This window comes from Salarias fasciatus, chromosome 12 (assembly GCF_902148845.1).
Source record: "Salarias fasciatus chromosome 12, fSalaFa1.1, whole genome shotgun sequence".
Taxonomy (NCBI): domain Eukaryota; kingdom Metazoa; phylum Chordata; class Actinopteri; order Blenniiformes; family Blenniidae; genus Salarias; species Salarias fasciatus.
This window is the reverse complement of record NC_043756.1, coordinates 2,267,159-2,294,814: the sequence shown is the minus strand read 5'-3', so window position 1 is coordinate 2,294,814 and position 27,656 is coordinate 2,267,159. Positions and strand designations below refer to the sequence as shown.

The 27,656-nt window shown below is 45.5% G+C and overlaps 1 protein-coding gene across 2 annotated transcripts; it reads right to left on the bottom strand.

Moving 5' to 3' along the window:
• Positions 1-2,476: 2,476 nt before the first annotated feature.
• Positions 2,477-8,156, bottom strand: LOC115398480 (uncharacterized). 2 transcript variants are annotated; one of them, XM_030105264.1, is made up of 2 exons: positions 8,060-8,156; positions 2,477-3,573 (listed from the first exon to the last, which is right to left on the bottom strand). In XM_030105264.1, exons 1-2 carry the CDS (start codon positions 8,066-8,068, stop codon positions 2,683-2,685), a joined length of 900 nt encoding a protein of 299 aa, XP_029961124.1. In that variant the 5' UTR covers positions 8,069-8,156; the 3' UTR covers positions 2,477-2,682. The 2 variants fall into 2 exon arrangements, with proteins under 2 accessions (XP_029961124.1, XP_029961125.1); XM_030105265.1 differs by lacking the exon at positions 8,060-8,156 and adding an exon at positions 6,633-6,747.
• Between the last annotated feature and the right edge of the window lie 19,500 nt (positions 8,157-27,656).

Here is a 27,656-nt window from a genome sequence, read left to right as displayed (position 1 = left end):
TCTGTCCAAGGGGTGTGAAGCTGGACTCCACCTCTTACCACTGTGAAAAATCATTTGCTGTTATCATCATCATTTATTTGTGTTGCACTTCTAATACCTGTTACCTTCGAATATTCATCACAATTGTAACTTGTTGAGAGTATTTCGAATGGCCATTCGCGCAGGTTAAAGTTTTGCAAGTTTGGTATGTTTGGTTTGTCCTGTTTGTTTTTCTTTTGTTTCTAAGAGCTCAATACATGGTGCCTTTTTACTTGCAAACTCAACTCGAAGTCTCTGCCTCTTCTCTCTCCACGAGCGAACTCAGAATCTTCTGATCAGCTAGCCTGTTGTTATCATTGGAATTATCTTCATCTAGTCCTGGGCCTGATTAGCCTTTAGCGTGTAACATAAGTGCTACAGGTTTGTGGTGTCCTTGCATTTCCTTCCTCCCCTACATCTCCTTTTATTTTTGTGGCCTGGTCTGTTCACTAATATGGTTCAGGAAAAAAAAAAAAAAAAAAATGTATGTATGGTTCTGTAATTTTCTGTGTTGGTTGTCGGCTCTGTTTTGGTGTTGTCTAGATTGGGGGTTTGGGATTGTTCTTGGTTGCGTGTGGTGCGTCGACAACACCGTTTTGTATTGTGACTTTGTACATAGGAGACTCAGTCTCGTCCTGCTGCTAACATTAAAATCTGTTCGGATAGTAAAAGGCTACAATCATACAATATTGCACGCCCCAGCTGCCAAACAGGACAAGGGGAAAAAAAAAGGAAAAAAAAAAAAAAAAGAAAGAAAAAAAAGAAAAAAGATTGTCCTCTGTAAAGGCCATAAGGCGCTGATACAAGTCCTCAGGTCTCTCCTACGGTTCGCGTTTAATTGCATCAAAATCAATGAAATGAGCCCCAGTGCACTGAAAGCCATAATGGAGCCTAATGGCCTGCCATATACTGTCAATGGATGTAGAGTTCTTGACTATGCTCTGACGGGAAATCACGGGACAGTAATTAGCAATCTGTCCCAACATGAGCTCCAACATAGCCGTTTTCTGCTCCTTAGTATGGTGCTGCGCTGCAGGGACAGGGTCCGCATCATCCACAAAGCGACGACAGGGAGTGCTCTTGGACTTTTTGCACCACTCTGCACCGGTGAGTAAAAATGGGGCAAACTGATCGTCGAGAGAAAGAGTGTACAGCAGATTCTGATGCCAGTTCTCAAAGGAATTCACAGTCTCTATTTTGGTAAGACACCACTGTTTCGGTGCTCTGTGTGAAGCCATGCTGCCGAGTTAGCCAGTTAGCCCACTGTGTCGGAGCTAACGCTAGCACAACTGTGTCTACTTGCAGACGTAACTACACTGTGACTCCCCGGTGTGGGATATTTACCGTTCGGACCCGGTGTTAATGTTGTCTTCTGGGCGTAGATCCAAAGCGCTGCCACCACGCCAGTAATGAAGGAAGACACGGTAATGAATCACACGACACAGTTGATGGCCTGCGGCAGCAGCCATGTAATGAATGAACAGCCAGAGCCACAACAACAATAATCCCCTCCCCAACGGGCGGTGCTAATATAACAACATCACCACTGGCGTTGTTCATGATCCTCACTGCTCCTTTCTGTCACCTGACTCATGGATTAATGGTTCACTGATAACTGTTTATCCAGACTCGTGAACCAGCCCTGCCCACTCCACATCCACATTTGGATTTAGTAGCTGGGGAGGGTCTGGGGACAAGCCAATACCAACTCCGTGCAGGGGGCGTCAGTTACTCCTTTGACTGACAACGCACTTCAGCCAATCAGCGCTTCAAAACAAATATGTCATCAACATGCGTTAGCTTCTCTAAGAGTTAGCTTTAGCTCTTTAGCTCTAGCTTCTCTACACCCAAAGATACGTGAAAACGTCTTTTTCTGTTAGAAACTCACCAGGCACAGACTCTTGATCTTGCTTGATTGTTGTAATACTTGGTATTTTGGCTGTATCTTTACTTATTGCAGCTTTCAGACGATGGTTAAAGTCCGTAATCTCCGCTACGCTCGGTGATGACGTCACGTCCGGTTTAGCCGCCAGAATTCGCCAAAAAAATTTGAAAACAAAAAGTGGCAACGCTGATTGGCTCGGCTATCTCATGGCCGAGCCGCATTGTCTTTCTATTGGCTTGTCCCCAGACCCACCCCAGCTACGAAATCCAAACGTGGATGTGGAGTGGGCGGGGCTGGTTCACGAGGCTACTGATTATCCACATTTCAACACAATATGTGAAGTATGGAAGTACCAAGGAGCAGAATAAAGTACAGACAGTATTTTCATCAAGGAAGAGTCTGACTTTATTTCTAATTTTTTATTAAATAGTTTTTCTGCTCCTCACATGATTCCCTGATTAATTGTGATTAAAGTTTGAATGTGTGCTCACCGCTATGTTGCCTTTCAATGTTTCACCAAAGCCAAGATGTATAAATAATGAGACAAAGACTGATTTCTGATTCAAACGAGGCTTTTATTGAAGCAGAAAGTCATGAAAACACAGTGATTCAGAGTCATTTGATCAAGTGTCAAACATCTGGATTGATGGCATGATTTCATTTGGAGTTCAAATGGTTAAGTGCTGTTGAATTAAAGCTCAGTAAAGTGGTTAGAAAGTGATCTTTTGGACAGGTTGCTTTATTAGAGAGCAGGCTCAGCTCGGTCACCAGCACAACTTTCAGCCGAGGAAATACAGGTAGAAGGTGACAAGGCTGGCAAGGCTGCGGAAGTCTTCCAAGCTGAACATCTTTCTGGTGACGCTCCCGACTTTTTCATACTCCTTGACAGCTCGGTCGGTGATGACCCCCATGCTTCTGATGGGGGCAAAGCCATCCTTCTTGAACCACAGGAACACCGGCTTTCTTGTGGTCCCCTGGCTCAGATCCATGTTGATCGCAGAGTACCCTTGATTTTGGAGGTTGGTGTACTCTTGCGGATTGTGTGAGAGCTGCAGATCCTTGATGGCGTCCTGCTGGTCAGTGGTGTTGAGGTACCAGATGTAGACTCGCTCCTGTACCACATACTTGTTGATGTAGCTGTCACTTCTGGTATAACCTTCCTTCAGGAGGGTAACATCACTGCTCCAGTCAGTGGTGCCCTTGATGTCCTTGATGTAGACTGGTTTCTCTCTCTCCAGCCACAGGAAGACCCGGTTTCCTCCAGTGTGGTAGTTCAGGTCACAGGTCAGCCTCTCAAAGCCGGCTTGGAGCATCTGGGCTTCATCATTGGCATCCATGGAGAGATGGAGGTCTTTGATAGCAACATCAGCAGCTGTGTGGCCATGGATGTACCACAGGTAGATCTCGGGCCCGTAGGTTCCAGCGTCGATGTTCTTGTCGATCTTCATGTACCCTGCATCCAAAAAGCCCTTTTCCATTTCAGCAGCGTATGAAAACTGAATCCTGGTGATGTTGTTTCCATGTCCATCTTTGTGCCAGAGATGGACCTCGTTGCCTTGGGTTCCTTGCGTCAGATTGCCTTCCACCATTTTGAACCCTCGAGCACGGAGCGCCTCCTCCTCAGCTTTATTCAGGGAAATGTTGAGCTGAGTGATGGCCATGTTTGGTTCCTGCATCAGATCAAGAGAAAAGGACAATGAGTGAACATCAGCTCATTAAAATGTGTGTTTAAACCTGAGGAAACAAAGTGTTCAGGATGAAAAGGATCATTGATGTATCAGAGTTCAACACTGTGTCTTGCATGAAATGGGTCTGTTTCCTGTTTCTCTGCTGGCTCCACCACAAACTGTCCTCTTGGGAACAAGACGCTTCACCTTCACTTTGAACTGGATGTGAACATACAGACCCACAAGAACGCTGTGGGGTTTTGGGGAAATATTCAGATTAGAGAGTGCATGGTTTTCCCCAGGAAAAAATTAAAGTGGACCTATTATGCTACTTTTCAGTCACGTCATATCGGTCACAGACACCTAAAAACATAGTATATAAGTTTGTTTGCCCCAAATTCGTCCTATGTTCGGAGTTTGAGCATTCTAAAAAGTGGCTCTGAGGAGCCTTCTTCAGAACAGCCTGTTTTTGACAGCCTATTTTCCATGATGAACTTGAACGCATCTGGCCGCGCCCACCTCGTAAATTCGCTGTCGTTAAGAAAGCACCTTACAGGAAGTTACACCGGAAGTTTCAAAATAAAACACAATGCACGACCTCACGGATGTAAACTTTTTCCTATATGTTGTTATTCCGCCGCCTCGGGAGGAGAGAATCAGCTGAACAGGGTCCCAGACAGCAGCAAACGCGGAAATTACCGTTTTTATATAGAATGAACCAAACAAAAGGAACTATTGGATAAAGAAAAGCTCTCATTTGAGATCAAAACATAAACCATGTACTCATCCTTGCTGGAAGTCTATAAATCACAGATCAATGTGGCTGGACAAGCAGAGTGACCTTGCAGAAGCGAAATGAGGTGTGTTTTTTTATTTTCTGTTTATATCATGTGTTGTTGGTGTGATATCGAGAGCAGAGAGCCTATCAGAGGAGCAGCCCTCTTCATCCGGACGGCGCTGCCGGTGTGTGTTGACTTTGCGCACGGGCGCAGGTCGCCTCCGCTGGGCTCCGGAGCTTCGCAGCGTCCCGGCGAGGAGAGGAGCGGCCCAGCGGCCGCGCGAGCCGTGCGTCTCCGCCGGCTTCGGGACCAGCTTCCGTGGAGCAGCTCCGGGCCGTTCACCCAATCGGCCCCAACTCGGCCCTGGAAGTCAGACGCCCGGGCGCCGTCACAGCCGCGGCCGACTCAAAGTGCCTCTCTGCTGGGGAGAGGAGCTCCGCTACGTTCCCATCCGAGCTAATTGTGGCTAAGCTAGCAAAAACTGTCAGCTCGTCAGCTGACCCACCCGAAGACGGTGGAGGAGCTCACTTTATGAAAACACTGGCGATGGATGAGAAAATACAGCCGAAATGAGCGACCTGTCCGGGACCGGGGGCCGGCCAAAGGCTGGATTCTCTTCCGGGGGGGGAGTGGTCTTCCACTTCATGACGTCGAGAAGAGGAAGATTTCAGAACCGCGTGTTTGAGTGTATATTTTCTTAAAAGTGGAGCCACAATTGAGGGAGGCGACTGAATTTTTCACTTCTGGGGGATCATACAGTGGCTCTGGGAGGCAATATGACTGTAAAGACACCTTTTTAAAGTGAATTTTGCATAATATGACTCCTTTAAAGTGTAGCGGTCATCGCCCCCCGGCCCCCCGACCCCCCGACCCCCCCCTGAAAATGGAGTAATATGAGGCACAGTATTTAGAGTGTTTTTACAAAATTCACTTTTTGAAAATGTGTATTTAATAGCGGCTGGCTTGGAGCTCCATGTATCTAGCGTGCTGCTAGCTCTGATACACCGCAGGTGAACTGCTCGCTTCTCTTTGGGCCATTTAGCACATTTAATTACCTTGTAATAACTCACTAATACCAACTCACGCCTTTTAATTTTCTTTAACCATAAGTTACCTCTGACGTTTATAGCAGTGCTGGAGTTATCTTAGCGGGGCTACATTGCTGCATGCCCTGCCTCGTTAGCAGCTAAGCTAACTCAGGCTAGCTTGTCCGTCCGCAACCTCCTGACATTTAGACCCTCAAAAGATTTTTTAACAGCAGTCAAAACACACAGAAACGACGCAGATCCACGACCAATCCACGCGGGATATGCTTACATTGAGGCGAGGATTCCCTGGTAGTTAGTGGATAACATTTGCTAGTGGCTCTGTAAAAATATAGTGTAGCGGCAGTCTCATATAGCATTATTCTCAAGTCTGGATTTTGTTACCCTTTTTCCTTTTCACTCTTGGCTTTTCATCAGTTTTGGTGTTCTCCATTATTATGATTATGTCTTTTGCCTTCCTCTTTATCCTTCTTGATTATACTGACATGCTTTACTATTTCTTCATTTTTTTATTTCTTCTACAGCTTGATTTTATTCTATTTTCTCTGATTTTATTATGTTTTAATATTATTTATTCATGATTTAGAAGATGTCCTGAGTTTAGAGTGATGGTGGTCATCTGAAGCTTTGTAAATCTCTCTGTAACTTCACAGTTCTGAGCTGGGAAGTTGCCAAGTTGCACAAACCCTGCTGCAGCCGCTCAGACAGGAAAACTCTCCTCTTCCCTCCAAGCAGCAGACAGCGGATACGGCTACTCAGGTTAGGAAGCAGTTTTATCTCGCATTCCAGATGTTTTAGTAGCAATCAGTGATAATTTATTCAAATATGTTTGATATGCTGAAGCAATGCATCATACTCATCAGCATTAATCTGCTCAATAGTTGCTGCTTGCCCGTGCCCCGCCACAGCATTGATAAAGTTCATCACCATGAAGTTAAAGTACTCGATTGTGGACATTCCTGATTTTTACTGTTCTCTGAGGATGTAAAGGAACAATTGTGCATTAAAATCAACAGACTTTGACAGGTTGCTCAATATCATAAACCGTGTTCTTCGGACCAATGCCAGGTCAGCGTGGGGTTAGGTAGATTAACCCTAAACCCTCAATTCTTTAAAGTTCTCTTGATGGACTCCTTCAAACAACAACCTTCAGCATTTGACATGAATCCTCAGATGGTTGATGAGCAGCAGTGATATTGTATTTAAGGGATATGAATCAAAACAGTTGAACACTTACGAGAAGAGAGACTGAGTTTGGTCTTAAGTCTGCTGGACGCTGCTGGACGCTGCTGGATGCTGCTGGATGCTGCTGTTCTCTCACAGATTCACTCCTCTTTATATAGAGACCCAAACTCCGATGATTGCGAAATCACCGCTCATATCTTTAAAGTTCCTGAGAAATACCTGAGTGAGCTGTTAATCATCAGTTTCACCTCCAGATTCCGGAGAATCCCCCTGGAGCTATCTGAGTAATTTTCTCTCTAAAGCAGTGTCAGCTCTGGTTTGGGCCCAGTGGCTACATCGCTGATCTTAACCACAGGCAGAAGAAAGACGATGAACCTGGAAGATCAAATTCAGCTTTTAGATCAATTAAACCTGGTCAGCACCGGTCACTGGACAAGACTTTTAGCACATTCAGTCTCCTGTTCTGCCAAAGTTACCCCACCGTTAAAATATGGAGATAAACACGTGCTTTCAAACTACTTCTTCCAGTGGATCTCTGGCTATTTAGAGCAGGGTTTCCCAACCCTGGTCCTCGGGGAACACTATCCTGCATGTTTTGGATGTTTCCCTCTTCCAACACACCTGATCCAAATGATCAGGATTGTGATCAGGCTTCTGCAGAGCTTGATGACGAGCTGGTCCTTTGAGTCAGGTGTGTTGGAAGAGGGAAACATCCAAAACATGCAGGATAGTGTTCCCCGAGGACCAGGGTTGGGAAACCCTGATTTAGAGAATAGGAAACAGTGTTTTGGGATTGATCAAGTAAAATCAGTACAATATCAAACAAAATGTGGTGTTCCTCAGGGGTTGGTCCTTGGACCAAGTCTATTTGTAGATGAGATAAGGTGTGAGGCGCTGTTCTTTAGGGGTGATTCAGCAACCAAGATGGGTGTCGATAAGAGCTCAGGAGGGAGGAGGAGTAGGCTCTTCAGGTGTGCTTTTTATTAGTTGATGCCCATGATCACAAATTAGTTTCTGGAAATAACAATAATAAAGAGATCAGCTTCAGTCTCTGTATTTCTCATCTTTCCGTAACATACCGTAACAATTTGCATCTGTCATGTAATAGACACCAATACAAAGAAAACCTCATTGAAGTAAGAATAACAATATATAGGTAAATTAAACACCGCCCGCCTGGACTGTGCGGGTGTAGGGATAAACGCTCCCACAACACAGAAGCTAAACTAACTCCACCCGCCACTCGCAGTGTGGGTGAACAAACCAAGCGCTCCCGTCGGCGCGAACTCCGACACTCGATTTATCAATTAAGGATTAAACACGGATTACACTACTCAGCATCTACACATGAACACCGTAGTTGGATGCAGGCAGGAACAGACGACATTTCTACTAATGAGGGAGGCTGGCACAGCACGGAAAGCTCGCGGATCACAGCTGACAGGGACAACAGCACACAGCTGGGTGAGTTGCACTTACTTTAGTCATTTACTGCGGATCCAAGGCATCAACAATGAGCGAGTACGTCTGTAAGGTAAGGCAGGAAAGGTGGAGTAAAAGCCAGGCTCACAAGAACAGATAATTTAGGCTAACATGAAGGAGCAGGGTCTGCTAGCCCACGTTATCTCTGGCTGCCAGGAACCAACCCGGACACTCCCTAAACCCAGCCTTTTATACACTATTTATACATCAGTGACAACATTTCTGTATCAGAGCAGTTAAAATGTTTTCTTTTTGCAGACAATACCACTGTATTTAATTCAGGGGATAATTTAACACAAGTGGTCAAAGAAGAATGATGCTTGTATCCTACTTTGCTTGTATCCTACTATCACAAGCCCAACAAGAATAACAACACATAGTGCCACACTTGTTGATAATATTTTTACAAATGTTATTGATAAAAAGGTTACTAGTGGGCTTGTGATAAATGACACAAGTGATCATCTGCCAGTGTTTGCAATCATCCCAAGCAACACAGGAACAACAAAAGGCACTGCTGCCTACAAAGTAATCAGATACCAGACTGACCAAGCTATTGATTCTTTAAGGAAAGACCTCAGGAACCAAGATTGGGGGAAAGTTTATGTGGATGACACTGATAATGCATATAATACGTTTGTGTTGATAGTAACTCATCTTTATGAAAAACACTGTCCTCTGGTAAGGAAAAAAATTAACCAAAAAGCAAGTAAAAAGCCTTGGCTAACTAAATACTGAATACTGAATGCATGTAGGAAGAAAAATGTATTATATAAAGATTTTTTAAAGAGGAGAACGCTAGAGGCAGAACAAAAATACAAGATATATAAGAACAAGTTAGAACTGCCACCTTAACGTGGTGGGGGAGTTTGAGAGCCCGCATGATCCCAGGAGCTATGTTGCCGGGGGGCTTTATGCCCCCTAGTAGGGTCTCCCATGGCAAACAGGTCCTGGGTGACGGGCCAGACTGAGAGCAGTTCAAATCCCCTATGAGTAGAAAAAGAACAAAGGTCGTTACGTCGCCCGGTATGGCGCAGCCGGGGCCCCACCCTGGAGCCAGGCCTGGGGTTGGGGCTCGTAAGCGAGCGCCTGGTGGCCGGGTCTTTGCCCACGGGGCCCGGCCAGGCTCAGCCCGAAGGGACGACGTGGGCCTGACCTCCGGTGGGCTCACCACCCACCGAGGGAACCGTAGGGGCCGGGTGCAGTGTGGATTGGGTGGCAGCCGACGGCAGGGTGCCCGGCGACCCGATCCCCGGACACAGAGTCTGGCTCTAGGGACATGGAATGTCACCTCGTTGGCGGGGAAGGAGCCCGAGCTTGTGAGGGAGGTTGAGAGGTACCGGTTAGATATAGTCGGGCTCACCTCCACACATAGCCTGGGCTCTGGAACCCAACCTCTCGAGAAGGGCTGGACTCTCCACTTCTCTGGCGTTGCCCGCGGTGAGAGGCGGCGGGCTGGTGTGGGTTTGCTTGTAGCCCCACATCTCAGCCGCCATGTGTTGGAGTTCACCCCAGTGAACGAGAGGGTTGCATCCCTGCGCCTTCGGGTCGGGGATAGGTGCCTCACTGTTGTCTCGGCTTACGGGCCGAACAGCAGTGCAGAGTACCCGGCCTTCTTGGAGTCCCTGGGAGGGGTGCTGGACAGTGCTCCGACTGGGGACTCCATTGTTCTACTGGGGGACTTCAACGCCCACGTGGGCAGCGACAGTGAGACCTGGAAGGGGGTGATTGGATCGCACGGCCTCCCCGATCTGAACCCGAGTGGTGTTCTGTTATTGAACTTCTGTGCTAGTCACAGTTTGTCCATAACGAACACCATGTTCGAGCACAGGGGTGTCCATAAGTGCACTTGGCACCAGGACACCCTAGGTCGGAGGTCGATGATCGACTTTGTTGTCGTGTCATCTGACCTCCGGCCGCGTGTTTTGGACACTCGGGTGAAGAGAGGGGCAGAGCTGTCGACCGATCACCACCTGGTGGTGAGTTGGATTCGCTGGCGGAGGAGGAAACCGGACAGACTTGGCAGACCCAAACGTGTTGTGAGGGTCTGCTGGGAACGTCTGGCGGAACCCTCTGTCAGCATGGCTTTCAACTCCCACCTCCGGGAGAGCTTCTCTCATGTCCTGAGGGAGGCTGGGGACATTGAGTCCGAGTGGACCATGTTCTCCACCTCCATTGTCGAAGCAGCTGCTCGGAGCTGTGGTCGTAAGGTCTCCGGTGCCTGTCATGGCGGCAACCCCCGAACCCGGTGGTGGACACCGGAAGTAAGGGCTGCCGTCAAGCTGAAGAAGGAGTCCTATCGAGCCTTGCTGGCTCATGGGACTCCCGAAGCAGCTGACGGGTACCGGCAGGCCAAGCAAACTGCAGCCCAAGCAGTTGTGGAGGCAAAAACTCGGGTCTGGGAGGAGTTCGGGGAGGACATGGAGGAGGACTATCGGTCGGCCTCGAAGAAATTCTGGCAAACCGTCCGGCGCCTCAGGAGGGGAAAGCAGGTCTCCGCCAACACTGTTTACAGTGGAGGTGGGGAGCTGCTGACCTCAACTGGGGATATTGTTGGACGGTGGAAGGAATACTTTGAGGACCTCCTCAATCCAGTCGCCACGTCTTCCGTGGAGGAAGCAGAGGCTGAGGTCTCAGAGGTGGACTCGTCCATCACCCAAGCTGAAGTCACTGAGGTGGTTGGCAAGCTCCTCGGTGGCAAGGCACTGGGGGTGGACGAGATTCGGCCTGAGTACCTTAAGTCTCTGGATGTGCAGGGACTGTCCTGGTTGACACGTCTCTGCAACATCGCGTGGCTGTTGGGGACGGTGCCTCTGGATTGGCAGACCGGGGTGGTGGTCCCCCTGTTTAAAAAGGGGGACCGGAGGGTGTGCTCCAACTATAGGGGGATCACACTCCTCAGCCTCCCCGGGAAAGTCTATTCCAGGGTACTGGAGAGGAGGATCCGACCGATAGTCGAACCTCGGATCCAGGAGGAACAATGCGGTTTTCGTCCTGGTCGTGGAACAGTGGACCAGCTCTATACCCTCCATAGGGTGCTCGAGGGTTCGTGGGAGTTTGCCCAACCAGTCCACATGTGTTTTGTGGATTTGGAGAAGGCATTCGACCGTGTCCCTCGTGGTGTCTTGTCGGGGGTGCTCCGGGAATACGGAGTCCGGGGCCCCTTGTTAAGGGCCGTCCGGTCTTTGTATGACCGGAGTAGGAGTCTGGTCCGCATTGCCGGCAGTAAGTCGGACCTGTTCCCGGTGCATGTTGGACTCCGGCAGGGCTGCCCTTTGTCACCGGTTCTGTTCATAATCTTTATGGACAGAATTTCTAGGTGCAGCCAGGGGCCGGAGGGGGTCCGGTTCGGGAACCACAGGATTTCATCTCTGCTTTTTGCAGATGATGTTGTCCTGTTGGCTTCATCGAACCCGGACCTACAGCATGCACTGGGGCAGTTCGCAGCCGAGTGTGAAGCGGCAGGGATGAGGATCAGCACCTCCAAATCCGAGGCCATGGTCCTCGACCGGAAGAAGGTGGCTTGCCCCCTCCAGGTTGGTGGAGAGACCCTAGCCCAAGTGGAGGAGTTCAAGTATCTTGGGGTCTTGTTCACGAGTGGGGGACGGATGGAGCGTGAGATTGACAGATGGATCGGTGCAGCGGCTGCAGTGATGCAGTCATTGTATCGGTCCGTCGTGGTGAAGAAGGAGCTGAGCCGAAAGGCGAAGCTCTCAATTTACCGGTCAATCTACGTTCCCACCCTCACCTATGGTCATGAGCTTTGGGTCATGACTGAAAGGACAAGATCCCGGATACAAGCGGCTGAAATGAGCTTCCTCCGTAGGGTGGCTGGGCGCTCCCTTAGAGATAGGGTGAGGAGCTCAGTCACCAGGGAGGAGCTCGGAGTAGAGCCGCTACTCCTCCACATCGAGAGGAAACAGCTGAGGAGGCTCGGGCATCTGTTTAGGATGCCTCCTGGACGCCTCCCTAGGGAGGTGTTCCAGGCATGTCCCACTGGGAGGAGACCCCGGGGAAGACCCAGGACACGCTGGAGAGACTATGTCTCTCGGCTGGCCTGGGAACGCCTTGGGACCCTCCCAGAGGAGCTGGAGGAAGTGTCTGGGGACAGGGAAGTCTGGGCATCCCTGCTGAGACTGCTGCCCCCGCGACCCGGCCCCGGATAAGCGGTAGAAAATGGATGGATGGATGGATGGATGGAAGTTAGCAAGAATTATTAGAAACAGCAAACAGAACTATTATAGTAGTCTATTGGAGGAAAACAAAAGTAATATAAAAAGTACATGGAAAATTCTGAATAAAATATTAAGAAAAAGTTCTGGTGGACCAAATTACCCTAACCTTATCCTCAACAGGAGTAACAACAGTGTGACCGAAACAACAGAAATAGCTAACGAATTTAACAACTTTTTTGTCGATGTTGGTCAAAATCTTGCAAACAAAATATCAACCCCCAGCAATGTAAGTGAAATCACCAGTAAAAATATAAATGTGAAGGAGGCAGTGTTTTTAAGAGCCACTGATGAAAAAGAAATCATTGATATTGCCAGAGGATTTGAGAGAAAAAAATCAACAGACTGTAAAAATATTGACATGTCACTGCTCAAAAGCATCATAGACTGTGTGGTTAAATCATTTACTTACATTTGTAATCAGTCCCTTGCTACAGGTGTCTTTCCAAACAAAATGAAAATTGCTAAAGTTATACCAATATACATATCAGGTGAGAAACACATACTATCCAATTACAGGCCAATATCACTGTTGCCACAATTCTCTAAAATACTGGAGAAGATATTTTATTCTAGACTGTATGATTTCATTATGAAACACAACATACTTTATGACCAACAATATGGATTTCGAAAGAACAGGACAACTTCAATGGCTCTCACTGATTTAGTGGAACAGGTAACTACTGCTGTCGAAAATAAAGAATATTCTCTTGGTGTTTTTCTGGATTTAAAAAAAGCATTTGACACAGTCAACCATGAAATACTGATATCAAAATTACAGAAGTATGGAATAAGAGGACTACCACTCACTTGGCTCACAAGTTATCTAAATAACAGATATCAGTATGTGCAAATCAACCAGGAGTTTAAATCTGAAATGAAAAAGATAACTTGTGGAGTTCCACAGGGATCAGTGTTAGGCCCTCTATTGTTTATTCTGTATATTAATTATATCTGTGAAGTCCCTTGCAATCTTAGGACAATCTTGTTTGCTGATGATACAACTTTACTATGCTGTGGGGACAATTTGGAAGAACTTCTGAATACAGTCCGAGGTGAACTTGAAAAACTAAAGTGCTGGTTTGATTCAAACAAACTCACACTGAACCTCGGTAAAACTAAATACATGATTTTTGGGAACCGACCAACTCAAAATAATGCTAAAATTATGATCAGTGATGTAGAAATTGAGCAAGTGTCAGAAATAAAATTTCTTGGAGTGATGATAGATGAAAAACTAAATTGGAAATCTCATATTGATTACGTTAAGTCAAAAATTTCAAAGTCTGTTGCAATTTTGCACAAAATTAAATATCTCCTAAATCAACTATCCCTTTTTACCTTGTACTGTTCCTTTGTACTTCCATATATGAGTTACTGTGTAGAAGTGTGGGGAAACACATATAAGACAAATACTGAACCAATATTCATTCTTCAGAAAAGAGCAGCAAGAATCATCACTAAATCAAGCTACAGAGAACCAACAAACCCACTCTTCATCAAACTAAAAGCCCTAAAATTTCAGGACCTGGTTGACTTTAAGACAATCCAAATCATGTACAAGGTTAAAAATAATCAGTTGCCAAACAGTATTCAAAAGTTCTTCCATTTAAGAGAGAGTAAACATAATCTCAGAGGTTTACACATTTTTAAAAAACAACCAGTCAGGACTAATATGAGACTACACTGCATATCCACAAAAGGAGTTAATCTGTGGAACAATTGTAATAAAGAAATAAAAACATGCACAACAATACAAAGGCTAAAAAGTATTTTCAAAAATTCCAGACTAGGATGGTACAAAGAAAAAGAAAGGTGTGCCTTGAAATAGTTTATCCATTAAATATATTTTTGTATTTTGTGAAATATGTTTAGATTCTGTTACAGTTTTTCAGTTAGCTGCATCAAGTTGTATTATTTGGTGTCTCTTTGAATGCCTGAGACTTAAAAGTTTTTTTTAAGGTTTTGGAATAAGGGGTAGGACTAGATAAGCTATTTGCTTCTTCCTACACCCTTTTCGAACCAAAAACAAAAAGAAGAGGAAGACTCATGGAGGAAAAAAAAAAAAATCTTGTACTGATCTTGATGCTATATTTTTACGTTTTGTCCTCCAATGTATGTTTACATGCATGTCTATGTGTTTACATGTGTATGTGTATGTGCGTATATGTGCGTGTATGTATATGTGTGTATATATATAGATACATATGAGTGTTTGTATGTGTATATGTATATGTATATATTGTATGTATGTGCATGTGTATATATATATATGTATATGTATGTGTATGATTATATGCATGTATGTATGTATATGTATATGTACGATATGTGTATGCGTGTGTATGCATATGTATATCAGAGTTTTCTTTTTTGTTTCTCTTATTTATTTTCTTTTTTTCTTTAAGATGTTCGAAATAATAAAAAAAGAATAGAATTTGATAAAATAAAACAATGGTTTCACATGAAAAAATTTTCAGTAGTTCTGAGAAAAAGTTCACGATATTCAGTAACAGAAAGGTAGACACTGATTGTTCGACTAATAGAATATACATTACTTACTTAGTGCTCCAGCGACGGGCAGGGTAGCCCATCCCGGTGCGTTGAACCGACCAGATGAACCAGATTTTTCCGTTCCTGGTGATCTTGTGCCAGCTGCTCTGCATCCTCCACAGCAACTCCATGTTCTTGGAGGTCGCCCAACGTGGAGCCATCAGGTCCGGGGTTTCCCTCGTGGTCATCTCCAGCCTGCGGCCTTTGGGTCAAACCGGAGAAAGGCTCGTGTCGGATGTTCTGGGGGTAGACGAAGGACATGGCCAAGCCAGCGGGTGTGGCGTTGTGCTACCATGGAAGATGCTCGGGGCTGGCCTATGCGGGCTCTAAGCACTTCATTGGAAACTCGCTGGAGCCACCTGATGTTCTCAATGGTTCTAAGAGCCCTGCTATCAAAGCCATCGATTCTTGCGGCCAGAGTGTCGTTCAGGGGCCACGTTTCTGAGCCGTAAAGTAGAATGGAGAGTACGGCTAAGTTGTAAATCCGGAGCTTCGTCAGGGTCAAGGTCAAGGTTTATTTATAAAGCACATTTAAAAAACAGTAAGCACTGCCCAAAGTGCTGTACATAATGAAAAAAAAGCACTAAAATCAAAAGAACAAAAAGTACATTTATGGAATTAAGGTTATAGTCTTCACGTCTTGCGCGAGATGATCTGGTACCGCCAGAGTGGTTTCCAGAGGGACTGCAGAGCAGATGCTACCAGGGCTCGTCTGCGGTCAATCTCTGGTTTTAGGTCCTCGCTGTCTGTCATCAAAGACCCCAGGTACACAAAGATCTTGACAGCTGGAGGCTGCGCAGGAGTGCTGAAGCCAGGTGTTAAGGATGAGCAGTCTGGAGAAGTGCTCAGCACCCCTGGAGAAGGTCGGCAAAGGTCCAGAGATAAAAACCAACCTCCCACAGCTCTCCAACAGGTTAAAAAGGTCTTTAAAATCCTGCTTGGTGACCTCCGACTGCTGCTGGGCCGTGTCGTTTGTGCCGACGTGCACGATGACCTGGCGGACAGTGGAAGGGAAGGACTGCAGGAGCTCTGGGAGTCCGTGGAGGATCGTGGGGACAGTAGCACCAGGAATACACCGCGTGATGGCATTAAAAAAGCGAATATTCCTTATGCTACTGTCCCCAATGAGGAGTGACATGGGGGAAAAGAGGGGACGAGGTGGGGGCGGTTGCGGGGGTGTGACACGGGTGTCCGGGGCTGGGGAGCGCTCCGTCGGCGCTATATGAACTTGGTTTTAGTCCAGCTCACTTGGAGGCCAAGCTGTGCTGCCTCCTCACTGTAAATGCCCAGAGCGTCTCTCAGCTGACTGTAGGTTGTGCTGAGCAGGATGGTAACGTCAGTGTATTCTAGGTCAGTCAGGTGGTAGTTGCCAAAGGAGACTCCGGGGACGCCTCGCAGACCTTGGACATCAGATGGTCAATGATGCAGTTGAAAAGATCAGGAGCAGCTACACAACCCTGGCGAACGCCACTGGAGATGATAAACCAGTTGGATTCAATACTGTTAATACGGACACAGCTCTCTGCATTGCTGTAGAGCAGCTTGAACAGAGCGATGATCTTGGGTGGTGCTCCGAGGGTTTGGAGATTGTTCCACAGTGAGGAGTGGCAGACGGTGTCAAAGGTGGCCTTCAGATCAATGAATCCGACATACAGATGGTGATCTTTTCAGAATTCATGGGTCTTCTCTATCAGCAGACGTACAGCAGAAATGTGGTCAATTGTGGAGCGATTGGGCATAAACCAGCCTGCTGGGCTGCTTCTGATCGCTGGAAGGGTATGGTTAAGCAAGATGGTTAAGCAGGCGGTGGGCAGCTGCTCTGTTTCCCACACCTGATTGAATAGGTGGGTTAGCCACTCCACCATGCCATCACTGCCTGCTTTGAGCATCTCACCAGTGATGGCACAGATGCCGGGGGCTTTCCTGATGTTCGGTTTCTTCAGAGCAGCTCTCACTTCCTTGGGTGTTATAGGGTCTGTGCAGCAGGCGTTGCCAGGGGGTTCAATGTTTGCAGCCTCTAGGAGGGTGGGATCAGCCGGGATGGTGCTGTGCTGCAGGAAGAGGCTAAAGTGTTCCTTCCAGAGCTTGAGGCAGTTGGCTTCAGTTGTGATGAGATTACCATCAGAATCTTTTACCAAGGCTGTCTTTATGTGTGGACCGCTACGGGCTTGGTGCAGTAGACTGAATACGCAGCTCAAATTATTATTGTTGGCCGCGGACTCAAACTGTTGGGCTTCTGTTTCCCAGAACCTCTCCCTATCCTCAGGGATGGCCACATTGTGCAGGCGGTTCAGTCGCAGATACTCCGTGAGGTCGCCTCAGAGCCGGGCCTCACGCCGCTGGTTGATGATGTTTAGTGTTCTCTCTGATATCCAGGGCTTTCTCGGGGATGTTTGTGAGCGTCCCGAGGACATTGTGAGAAGACTGAAGGACACTTTCCTTGAAGGTCACCCAATCTGTCACTTTGTCGGGGGCCAGAGCATCAAGAGTGCGGCGGATGGAGCGACTGAAGTCTGTGGGAGCTCGTCAGCCTTGATAAGCAATCTGTCTAGGAGATGGACAACTCTGACTCCAAACCCGGGTAGACAGAGCTCGTTAGTCTTAGTAAGCAGTTTGTCTAGGACAGGGGTTTTCAAAGTGCGGAATAGCGAGCCTCTCCAAATAGAAGTCAAAAGGATAGTGGCCCCCCTTTAGCCACTTACTCATATCATCTAAGCGGGGGTGGGGGGGTGGGGGGCGGGGGTGGGGGAGGGTTGGGTCCTTATCAATACTGCTTATCGGTACAATTCCTTATCAGTTCTCTTAGCGATTCTCATTGAGTGAGATATGAAACAATACAAATGGGGTGTTTGCATTAACTCTTTAATATCTTCATCCTGAAATGAAGAAAAAAATACCCATGTCATGAAAACTTTGCAAGCTGCCAGTCGCCCCAGTTTCATCTTTTGGTGTGTTTCCTTAGGCCAGGCTGGAAAGCTCGAAACAAACTACATGCCTGTGCCTGTCTGGTCCAGCTCTGCAGCTCTGTCACTCACACAGTCTGTGTGTGTCTGCTGTTAGCTGATGGAGGTTGCCAAATCTGCCCCAAATATAATGTTAATTCCATCCAACAATAGAAAGCAGTCCAAACCTCCATCTCTGTAGAAAATGCATGTTAAAACCGTAAAAACCGGATTTTCATTTAAAAAAAAAACACACACATCACAAACATATAGCCATTCCATCAACCCACCTCGGGTCCAAGAGAAGCTTGATTGTGCAGAAACCCGTCCAATCTGGCAACACAGCCGCTCCAGTCGTGGAGCTTTGATTTGTGCAATTTCTTGTCTTACTTACTTCCGACAATGAGTAATCCTGTACCTGTATGAGTAAGTAACCCCTGTTCTAATGCATATAATGATTAGATCACGTTGTTTGTCAAATATTCTACCAGAAGAATTACAAAAAACTAAGGCTGTGACTTTAACGCGTTAGTTACGATTAATTAATTACAGAAATTTTAACGCGATAAAAAAATTATCGCAAATTGTCGCGGAACGTTTGTCACCGGACGAGTTTCACCCGGACATATTTCGCTGTGACACAACAACGAAACAGCTCCTGACTTGGTGACTTTCTCTTTAAATCTGGCGACTTTCCAAAGCCTCCTGGCGACTTTTTTGTCAAAAGCGACTAGCAACAAATTTAGCGACTTTTTCTGGAGCTCTGGAGACGTGACAGGACGTCTCGTTCTGCAGCTGCTGTCCTCAATGAGCTGCGGGTGCTGCTGTGAGCCCCTCCCCCGTCCCAAAGCACTCACAGGCGGTCAGTCTCAGCAGCGCCCCCTGCTGCAGGCAGAGCAGAGAGGAGACCCACACCACTCCTCCACACTTCAAATGAATCGCGTGTGCGCAAATACGCCACTGCTCACTTGCTGACAAACCAAGAATAAACAGAAGAAAATTCATTTGTAGTTCTAAACATATTTAGGGTGTTTTTTTAACTCGCATTTTGCTTCTCCCATGACGTTATTCCTCTCTCCATTACAATTACATGCAAATTGCAAATTAGGTAACGACCTCATCTAGCGACTTCTGGTGACTTTTAGGACAGCCAATAGTGACTTTCCTTACTGGGGAGTTGGCAACACTGCTCCCGACGACAGCGCACTACTTGGTCTCGTGTACAGAAAATTTAGATTTAAAAAGCCAGCGGATGGCAGCGTGGATAAAAACCACAGCTGGATGCACATTGTGCAGCAAAGAATTTGCATACCATCGCAGCACATCGAGCCTGCTATATCATCTGAATGCTAAGCATGTCGCAGCAGCGGCCAACACGCAAGCCTCGCAGACAGCTAGAGTTGAAGAGGACGTCACTCCGACTACTTCACCCTCGCCCAGCCCAACAAAAGTTGCACTAATCAATGTGTATTGGTTTATTTGTCTTGGTTAAATTCCTCCTTCCTTGCTGAAAAAATGAACAGTGTTTTGTTGCTTAAGATTATGTATCACTATATTGCAGTGGTGGGTCGTCAGGGCCTGCAAAGCCTTCTCTGCTGGCCTAAAAATTATCTGAATTACAGACTGATGTAAATTATATTTTGTCCATAAATAATTAATAAATGATTCCAAATGGTATGTTCCAGTTCCTTTCATAGTTTCCCCTTGGTTGCCCTGCTTCCAGACATGTTATTTTTCATATTAAATCATTTAACCAATCAGATTTCAGGCATCATCTGTTGCTAGGGTAAAAAAAATCTGCCCTAGGCCTTCGCTATCCGTTCCCGATGGCGCAGTGAAGTAAAGTGAAGCTTCAATCAGACAGTTGCTTCAACCAATCAGACAGTTGCTTCAACCAATCAGATTTCGAGTTGGCGACTCAGCGCCTTCTAGCTTCTCACAACAGCAGATCCAGGCCCTCTGCTTTACATTCACCAAGAGATACAGTAGGGGGCGGTATGCACCTAAGTTGTTGGTCGCCTACCTCAATTATTCCAAAGAAGAAGAAGAAGAAGAAGAAGAAGAAGACCTGAAGAGAAATAAAACTTAGGCCAGAAATCCCACAGGGCAGCTGGACTTTCAGCCCTGGCTTTATGGAACTGAAACGCACGGATAATCTATATGACAGAGCAGTTGAACTCTTTTTGAGGAAGGAAAGGAGGATGTAGTTTGTTTTCAAATTATCGGGATTTTGGTGAGTAAAATGTTCCTCTTTTCCTAAATAATATTGCTGTTTTATTAAGTTGTTGATGCTCATTGTATGTGCACAGATGTAGTAGGAGAATTGTGGGTAACGCTTCCTTTTACAGTACGGTAATTACCATGTATTAATATGGTAATTGCAAGGTAAGTACCATGTAATAAGGAGAAGTTACTGTAAAATTACCATGTAATTACAGGGTAACTATGTTGCTAATTACCTAGTACTTTTAGAGTAATTACCAAGCAAATTCCAGGCAAATACCAAGTAACTACCTGGTAGTAAGTATTAATTACTGGGTAATTATAATGTATATAGCAACTATGTCGGTAATTGCCAAGTACTTACTAATTAATTGCTAAGTAATTACCATGTAATCAGTGGGAAATGTAGACTTTTTACTAGGTATTACTAGGTACTGCTAGGTGTGTACACTATGTATTTCCCTATTAGTCAAGTGTTTTTTACTACTTACCTGGTAACTTCTTAGTATTTCCCAGTAACTACAACATTTACCCTGTAATTACGGTTGATCTGTAGACTACTGCAAAAGGAAGTGAGGCCTGTTTCCACACTATTACCTGGTAACTACTTATTCGTTACCCAGGAACTGCAAAAATACCTACCTGGAAATTACATAGTTATTAAAGTGGATTTGTACTGTAAAAGGAAGTGAGGTCTGTTTCCATGTTATTACATGGTAATTACTCATTTACTACCCAGTAAATAGAAAAATATCTACCTGGAAATTACATAGTTATTAAAGTGGATTTGTACTGTAAAAGGAAGTGAGGTCCGTTTCCACGTTATTACCTGGTAATTACTCATTTATTACCCAGTAAATAGAAAAATATCTACCTGGAAATTACATAGTTGTTGAAGTGGATTTGTACTGTAAAAGGAAGTGAGGTCCGTTTCCATGTTATTACCTGGTAATTACTCAGTATTTAGCCTGCTACTCAGAAACTTTCACATTACCCCACACACTTGCACCAAAAATGCAGCAAACCCCATCAGTGTCTGTGATACAGTGTCTGAACAGCACACTGTATCTGTCAGGAGATCAGAGTTTCCATCAAAAACCACCATCACCAGCCATCACGCATTATTATTACACTTCCTCACTCCGAACACCTCACTGTGACAGACATGCAAAAACAAGAGAGCTGCCAAAGATAAACATTTTAATCAAATGGAGTTCAACTTCTTATAAAACAATTTACAAAACAGTGCACATTTTTAGCAGTCAGGCACCTTTTTTTTCTTTAAGAAACAGAACAGATTTCTTTTGCAAAAAACAAAATACAAATAACAGTGATAAACAATCACTATAAATCAACATGAATAAGTACACTGCTCTAGTCTTGTGAATTCACATCATGTGTTTTCTGCAGACCCGTCTGGTCTACAGGAACCCTTGATCTCCATCATCCCGAATACCCAGGACCGCCGTCGCCAGGTGTTGTCACGTCGTCCACGTCCAGACTTGTACCTCCCTCGGCGTGATGGAAACGAGGACAGCACAATTGTTCCTTCTTAATGCTCAGGGTTTATTCACTTTAACACCCAAACCCCAAACGTGAGAACTGAAAACATACAAATATACATATTAATAAACAGAAACTTACACAATAAACAAATATACACATTGCACAAAACACAAATATCTTTAAACCTTCAAACATACACATGAAACCGACATATAATGACGCTATACGCTTTAATGATCAGTAAAACACCAAGAAAAACGTGAATATACACACCTCACTGACTACCGTACTGTAAAAGGAAGCGTTACCGAATTGTGCACTTCAGCAAAGGCATTTATTCTGGCTGCACAAGTATCTATCTGCTGTGCAATAACTCTTTATGTGCATATCTGCATAATAAGATTTTTTTTGTAGACAAAATAGTTATTGAGAGGTTATTGAGAGGCCTTAATGTGAAATGCACGGTCCGCCACTGCTATATTGATTCACTATACCAAAATCCATTAGAAAAAGAGAGGTTCTCACTGATCTCGGGTCAAATATCGATATGCGATTAATTGAGATTAATTATCTACAAAGGCCCTAATTAATTAGATTAATTTTTTTAATCGAGTCCCACCCCTACAAAAAACAATGTGAAGGCAAAAACACAACACAGATTTTGTTTTGAAATCACTGATTTAGGAACACGTATCTACTTTACATCTGGCACTGACTTGTTTCTGGTCAGACTGAAGCCGCAGGGCTCCGGAGTGAGGAAGAATAGGGTCCTTGCTGAAAGTTTCCGTTCCGCGGCTCTGTGGGTGCCTGAGCGGACCACAGCCGCACTGTGAGTCCATGCGCGGAGAGCATGGTGCGACGTCACGCACACAGCAGAACCGACAAGCAGAATTGTTAAGGAGACAGCCAAACAATTCCTTGGAATTGAGACATGAGGAACCGGTTCTACAAAAGAACCGGTTCTCAACTCCCATCCCAAGCATGGGGCGGGGGTGAAGAATCTCAGGACACACTGCGCACAGTGTGTGGCTGCTGCAGAAGACCACACATTTGTTTGTTTTTCTACTTCTTCTTCTCTGCCGCTCTGCGCCTCCCCTGAAACCCTCTAGCGCCCCCCAGGGGAGGCGCGCCTCACACTTTGAAAACCGCTGGTCCAGGAGAAGGGCAACTCCGACTACAAACCCCAGCGTGCCGGTACGCTGTGAGGTGGCAGCCCCACCAACTGGCTATCCTGCAGGGGGCCAACAACCCACCCAGGAGAAACCTTTTCTGTTACGAAACTGACCAGAGTACATACAGAGATAATGTATATATATGTATATATATACATATATATATACATACATATATATATGTACACATATATATACATAATACATATATAATAGAAAGTACAGAAATGAACAGAGTGAGGGAAACTCCATTTTTTTGGTGTCATGCTGGACGAGGACACAAAAAGTAAAAATATCAATAACAATTGGCATATTATAAAAGGTGAAGTATGTGTTGGATGACAACACACTAAGCACGTTTTAGAACTCTCTGATTCTTCCATACATGACCAGTTATGTTGATGTTTGAGAAAAAGCCAAAAAGACAAACATTTAGTCAACAGCCCTCAATCTCAACAAACTGTTTCCTATTTTCTAAATAGCCAGAGGTCCACTGGTGAGCCACTGCTCTGATCCTATGTTTGTTCAGCAGTATAGTGTGGCCGATTGCATCGAAGGCCTTTTTAAGGTCAATAAAGAACTTTACAAAGTAATGGTTGTTACCGCTAGCCGAATGCTAACGCCGCTAGCCGAATGCTAACGCCGCTAGCCGAATGCTAACACCGTTGAACGCTCACAACTCCCGGATTCTTACCCCACTACGTGCTGCAATGCTCAAACAAGAATCAACACTGGCCCGGCGAGGCGCACATCGAAGCACATAAATAACATTATGCATGCGGCGCGGTGCGCGCATGCTGCACAGGCCCCCTGTCGGCGGGCCTGCCCAACTGTGTGAAACGCTGCCCTATCGCTCAATAATAAAGAATCTCTTAAAAAGTTCCTCGATCCAGACAGTGATCCGGATCATCACCAAAATTTAATGGATTCTAAGTTAGCCCAAGACCCACCTTTCCACAAAGTTTCATTGCAATCCGTCTATTACTTTTTCCGTAATCTTGCTAACAAACCAACTAACCAACAAACCAACCAACCAACCAACAAACCAACAAACCAACAAATCGACGTGATTACATAACCTCCTTGCCAGAGGTAATTATTCTTATAGGTTTATCTATGGAGAGCCACATCGAATTTCGTTGTTTCTCAATGTTCCGTTCGTTGTATATAATGACAGTAAAGATAATTCTATTCTATTCTATTAATTTTTTCTATCTGTAGTTAAGATCAGCGATGTAGCCATTGGGCCCAAAGCGGAGCTGACACTGCTTTAGAGAGAAAATGACTCAGACATCAATCACATGACCGACTGCATCACCAGAATACATCAGGTTCTGTGAAAACACCACCGTGCCAATCTGGACTGTACGCTGTTCCCCAACAACAAGCCTTGGATTACCTGTGACCTGACAGCACTACTTAACAAGAAGGAGGCTTTCAGGTGTGGTGACAGAGAGGAACTGAGGAGAGTACAGCCTGAGCTGAGGGAGATACTGAGAGGTTGAAAAGACAGCTACAGGAAGAAGCTGGAGGCCAAACTCCAGCAAAACATCAAGGATGTGTGGACTGGGATGAGGCAGATCACCGGATGTAAAGGGAGACAGGGGCAACCATCAGGCAGCCTGGAGAGAGCCAACGAGCTGAACCACTTCTTCAATAGGTTCAGATCACAGCCGTCTGTCTCCACCACACATCCAGCCCCCTCACACCCCGACCACATCTACCCTCACCCCTCTCACCTCTGTGGCCAGTGCTCCAGTGCACAATATTATAATCTTGTTTTAAAAATTATTAAATACACAGACCTTGATCAAAAAAAGGCCTTGGGGGAGCTTCTCCGAGATATATTCAACCTGAGCCTGCATCAACGGAAGGTGCCTTCCCTGTGGAAGACATCCTGTCTAGTTCCAGTCCATAGAAAACCACACCCAGGTCAGCCAGAGGACTGTATTGGGTCGGGGTGGTATGGGGATGAGTGCAGGTGGGATAGTGATACCCTGGCCGGGGCACGTGGCTGGAGCTGTGGATATGTTGGCAGTGATTGTGTTGGAGATCCAAAGATTCACTCCTCCTACAGACACACAAAAACTTTGTGAGTGGTTCTCAATGTAGATCCTGTGAAACTCCTGTATCCTCTCAGACTGTGGATTGTGAAGAATTTGTTTTTTATTTCTTGGTAGTAGTTTGTTAAACGCTGTGAATGAGATCATTGATGGATAATATCTGAGCAGATCCTGGATTGTTGATAGTTTTGACTGAATCAACAGATTGTCAGTGTGTTCCAGAAATCCAACCTTGTTCATGATCCTCACTGCTCCTTTCTGTAACCTGACTCATGGATTAATGGTTCATTGATGACTGTTTCCCCACATTTCAACACAATATGAGAAGTATGGAAGTACCAAGGAGCTGTCATGCCACTCCTCAGCCACTACAGAGCGGGTTTGCTGCTGTGTTTCTCCCCGCTTCTGTCTGCAGGTGAGCAGGCTGTGTGTGGGCGGTTCATCAGCTCATTGGAGTCACCTGTTGGGAGAGTGGCCTCATCCGTTCCACCTGCTCCGCTGTCTATTTAAGCTGGCTGCAGTCCACTCTCCCATGCTGAACCGTTGAACTCCCTGAGTCAGTTTGTACCAGAGTTTCTGTGTGTCAAGCAATCTGTCCATGCTGCAACTGACTCCGTTTTTCTCTGCTGCAGCCTGGACCACCTCTGTCTGTCCCCTCGCCCGCCACCTGCTCACCTGGCTGCCCTGAACGCTCGTCTCCACGGCTGCCGGAGGAGCACCTGCCCCCCTCCTGGCTGTAAGAGTCGTCCCAGCCCTCGGACCCAGATCTCGGACTAGTTCTGTGAATAAACCTTATAAACCCTGACTTCTGTGTCTGGTTTGCCTTTTGCACCTGAGCCTCCGTCTCATCCTCTGTAACGGGAGCAGAATAAAGTACAGAGTATTGCCATCAAGGAAGAGTCTGACTGTTACAAATTCCCTGTTAGTTCTGTTATTTTGTGATTGATGTTTATTTTTAGTCGGACATCCCATTCGGACAGCTAGTCAGACGTGGACGGCGCTAATCTCCGGTGCTACGGCCTATCGTTCAACAGAGAATAAGTTGGTGAAGAGAGTGAGTAGATAAATGTTCCTGAAGCATGTTAGCATTCATGTGAAGCGAATGTTGTGCACCCCTTTTAGCAGGTGTTAGCCGCCATGTGTGCGTTTTAAATTAGCCATTTGTGTGTAGATTCAGTTCTTATTGGTCGAAGCTAATGCTAATCGGCTAGCGCTGCTATGCTGCCTGAGCTGCTGTATGATGTGTGTATGTGGAATGATACTAGGGCGAATTTCTTTAGTTTGATTGCCTTAGCTCCTTTGGGCCATCATTATGCTTTAATCCCATTGTATTTGATGTTTGATGTCATTGTTAATTATTTGTGTATCTTTATTTCCTCATTCTGTTGCAGAAACCATTCATCATTCATTCTACATTGTATCATTCGATCATTCATTTATCTATCATCATCAGTTGTTGTTGTCAGTCCTTCCTCATCATTAAAGAAGGATTAAAGACATTCTCTGTGTCCATTGTCTCTCCAACCGGAGCAACCGTCGTGGATGGGTGGTTCCAGCATCCCTGTTCAAAGCAGAATTCGGAACACTGACTTCATAAATTTTTTAATAGTTTTTCTGCTCTCTCATGATTTCCTAATTTTGATTAAAGTTTGAATGTGTGCTCACCGTTTTGTTGCCTCTCAATGTTTTACTAAAGCCAAGATGTATAACTAATGAGACAAAGACTGATGTCAGATTCAAACGAGCCTTTTATTGAAGCAGAAAGTCATGAAAACAAAGTGATTCAGAGTCATTTGATCAAGTGTCAAACATCTGGATTGATGGCATGATTTCATCTGGAGTTCAAATGGTCAAGTGTTGATGAATTAAAGCTCAGTAAAGTGGTTAGAAAGTGATCTTTTGGACAGGTTACGTTAATCTCGATTCGCGATTGCTCCAAGACTGCAAAGGAAGCTCAACTTCCCGAAAATGGCAAAAAAAATAAGTGGTCCAAGATTTACTGTTGTGTGTACATTTCATTGACTGTATGCGCTACAACACATTCATCTTTTGTTCAGAATCAGCTACTCATCACAGGTAATTGACTCAGCTTTTTTCTCATTCCTTGCAGCGGCACGACTCTTCAAACAGTCGGACGCCGAGCGAAATGAGCAAATCAGTGATCTTGAAGTTAAAAAAATGCACCAAAGCACTTCTCGGTTTTTTCATTCTGTTGTTCTCAGTTGATCCGGACGCTTTACTGATCCTCAGAGACTTTGTGTTTGTGAAAGATGACGAGCGTTGTGTTTGGCGACTCTTTTAGGTCACTCTGCAATTTCTGTCCTCGACCAGCAGCTGCAGCTGGAGGTTCTCCCCATCTCTCACTCAGGCGATTACACAGCACCTTAGCCTCGCGCAGATGGTTCTGTATGAGAAGGGGCTGCTACCTTCTCACAGGTAGACATTGTGAATGTTGTGGACCGGATTTTGACGAAGCCATTTGATAGTCTTCCTTACGAAGAGAAAACTGGTGTTAAACTGAAGGGCAGATCAACTCTTAAGACAGAGCTCGTGCAAAAGGTGGGGAAAAGTAACAGGTCTTTTCAGGTGTCCTAGTATGAAGAGGTAAGCTGGCTGACTGGAAGTGCTGTCACCAAAAAAAATGTACTGTTGGCCATGCCTCTGGATGAAACCATCCCAGGGATGCGTTGTCTGGTCAGAAGTGGGCTTTGGGGATCTGTCTAACTATGAAAGGGCGTACAAAAGGCAAGAAAGCTAATAGAATTTACATACAAATAAGCAGACACATATTACAATGTCTGCTGAAAATGAGCTTCCCCACCTTGGGAGCGCCGCAGCCACCACTGGTGGAAATACAGGTAGAAGGTGACAAGTCTGCCATAGGAGTAGAAGCTGAACAT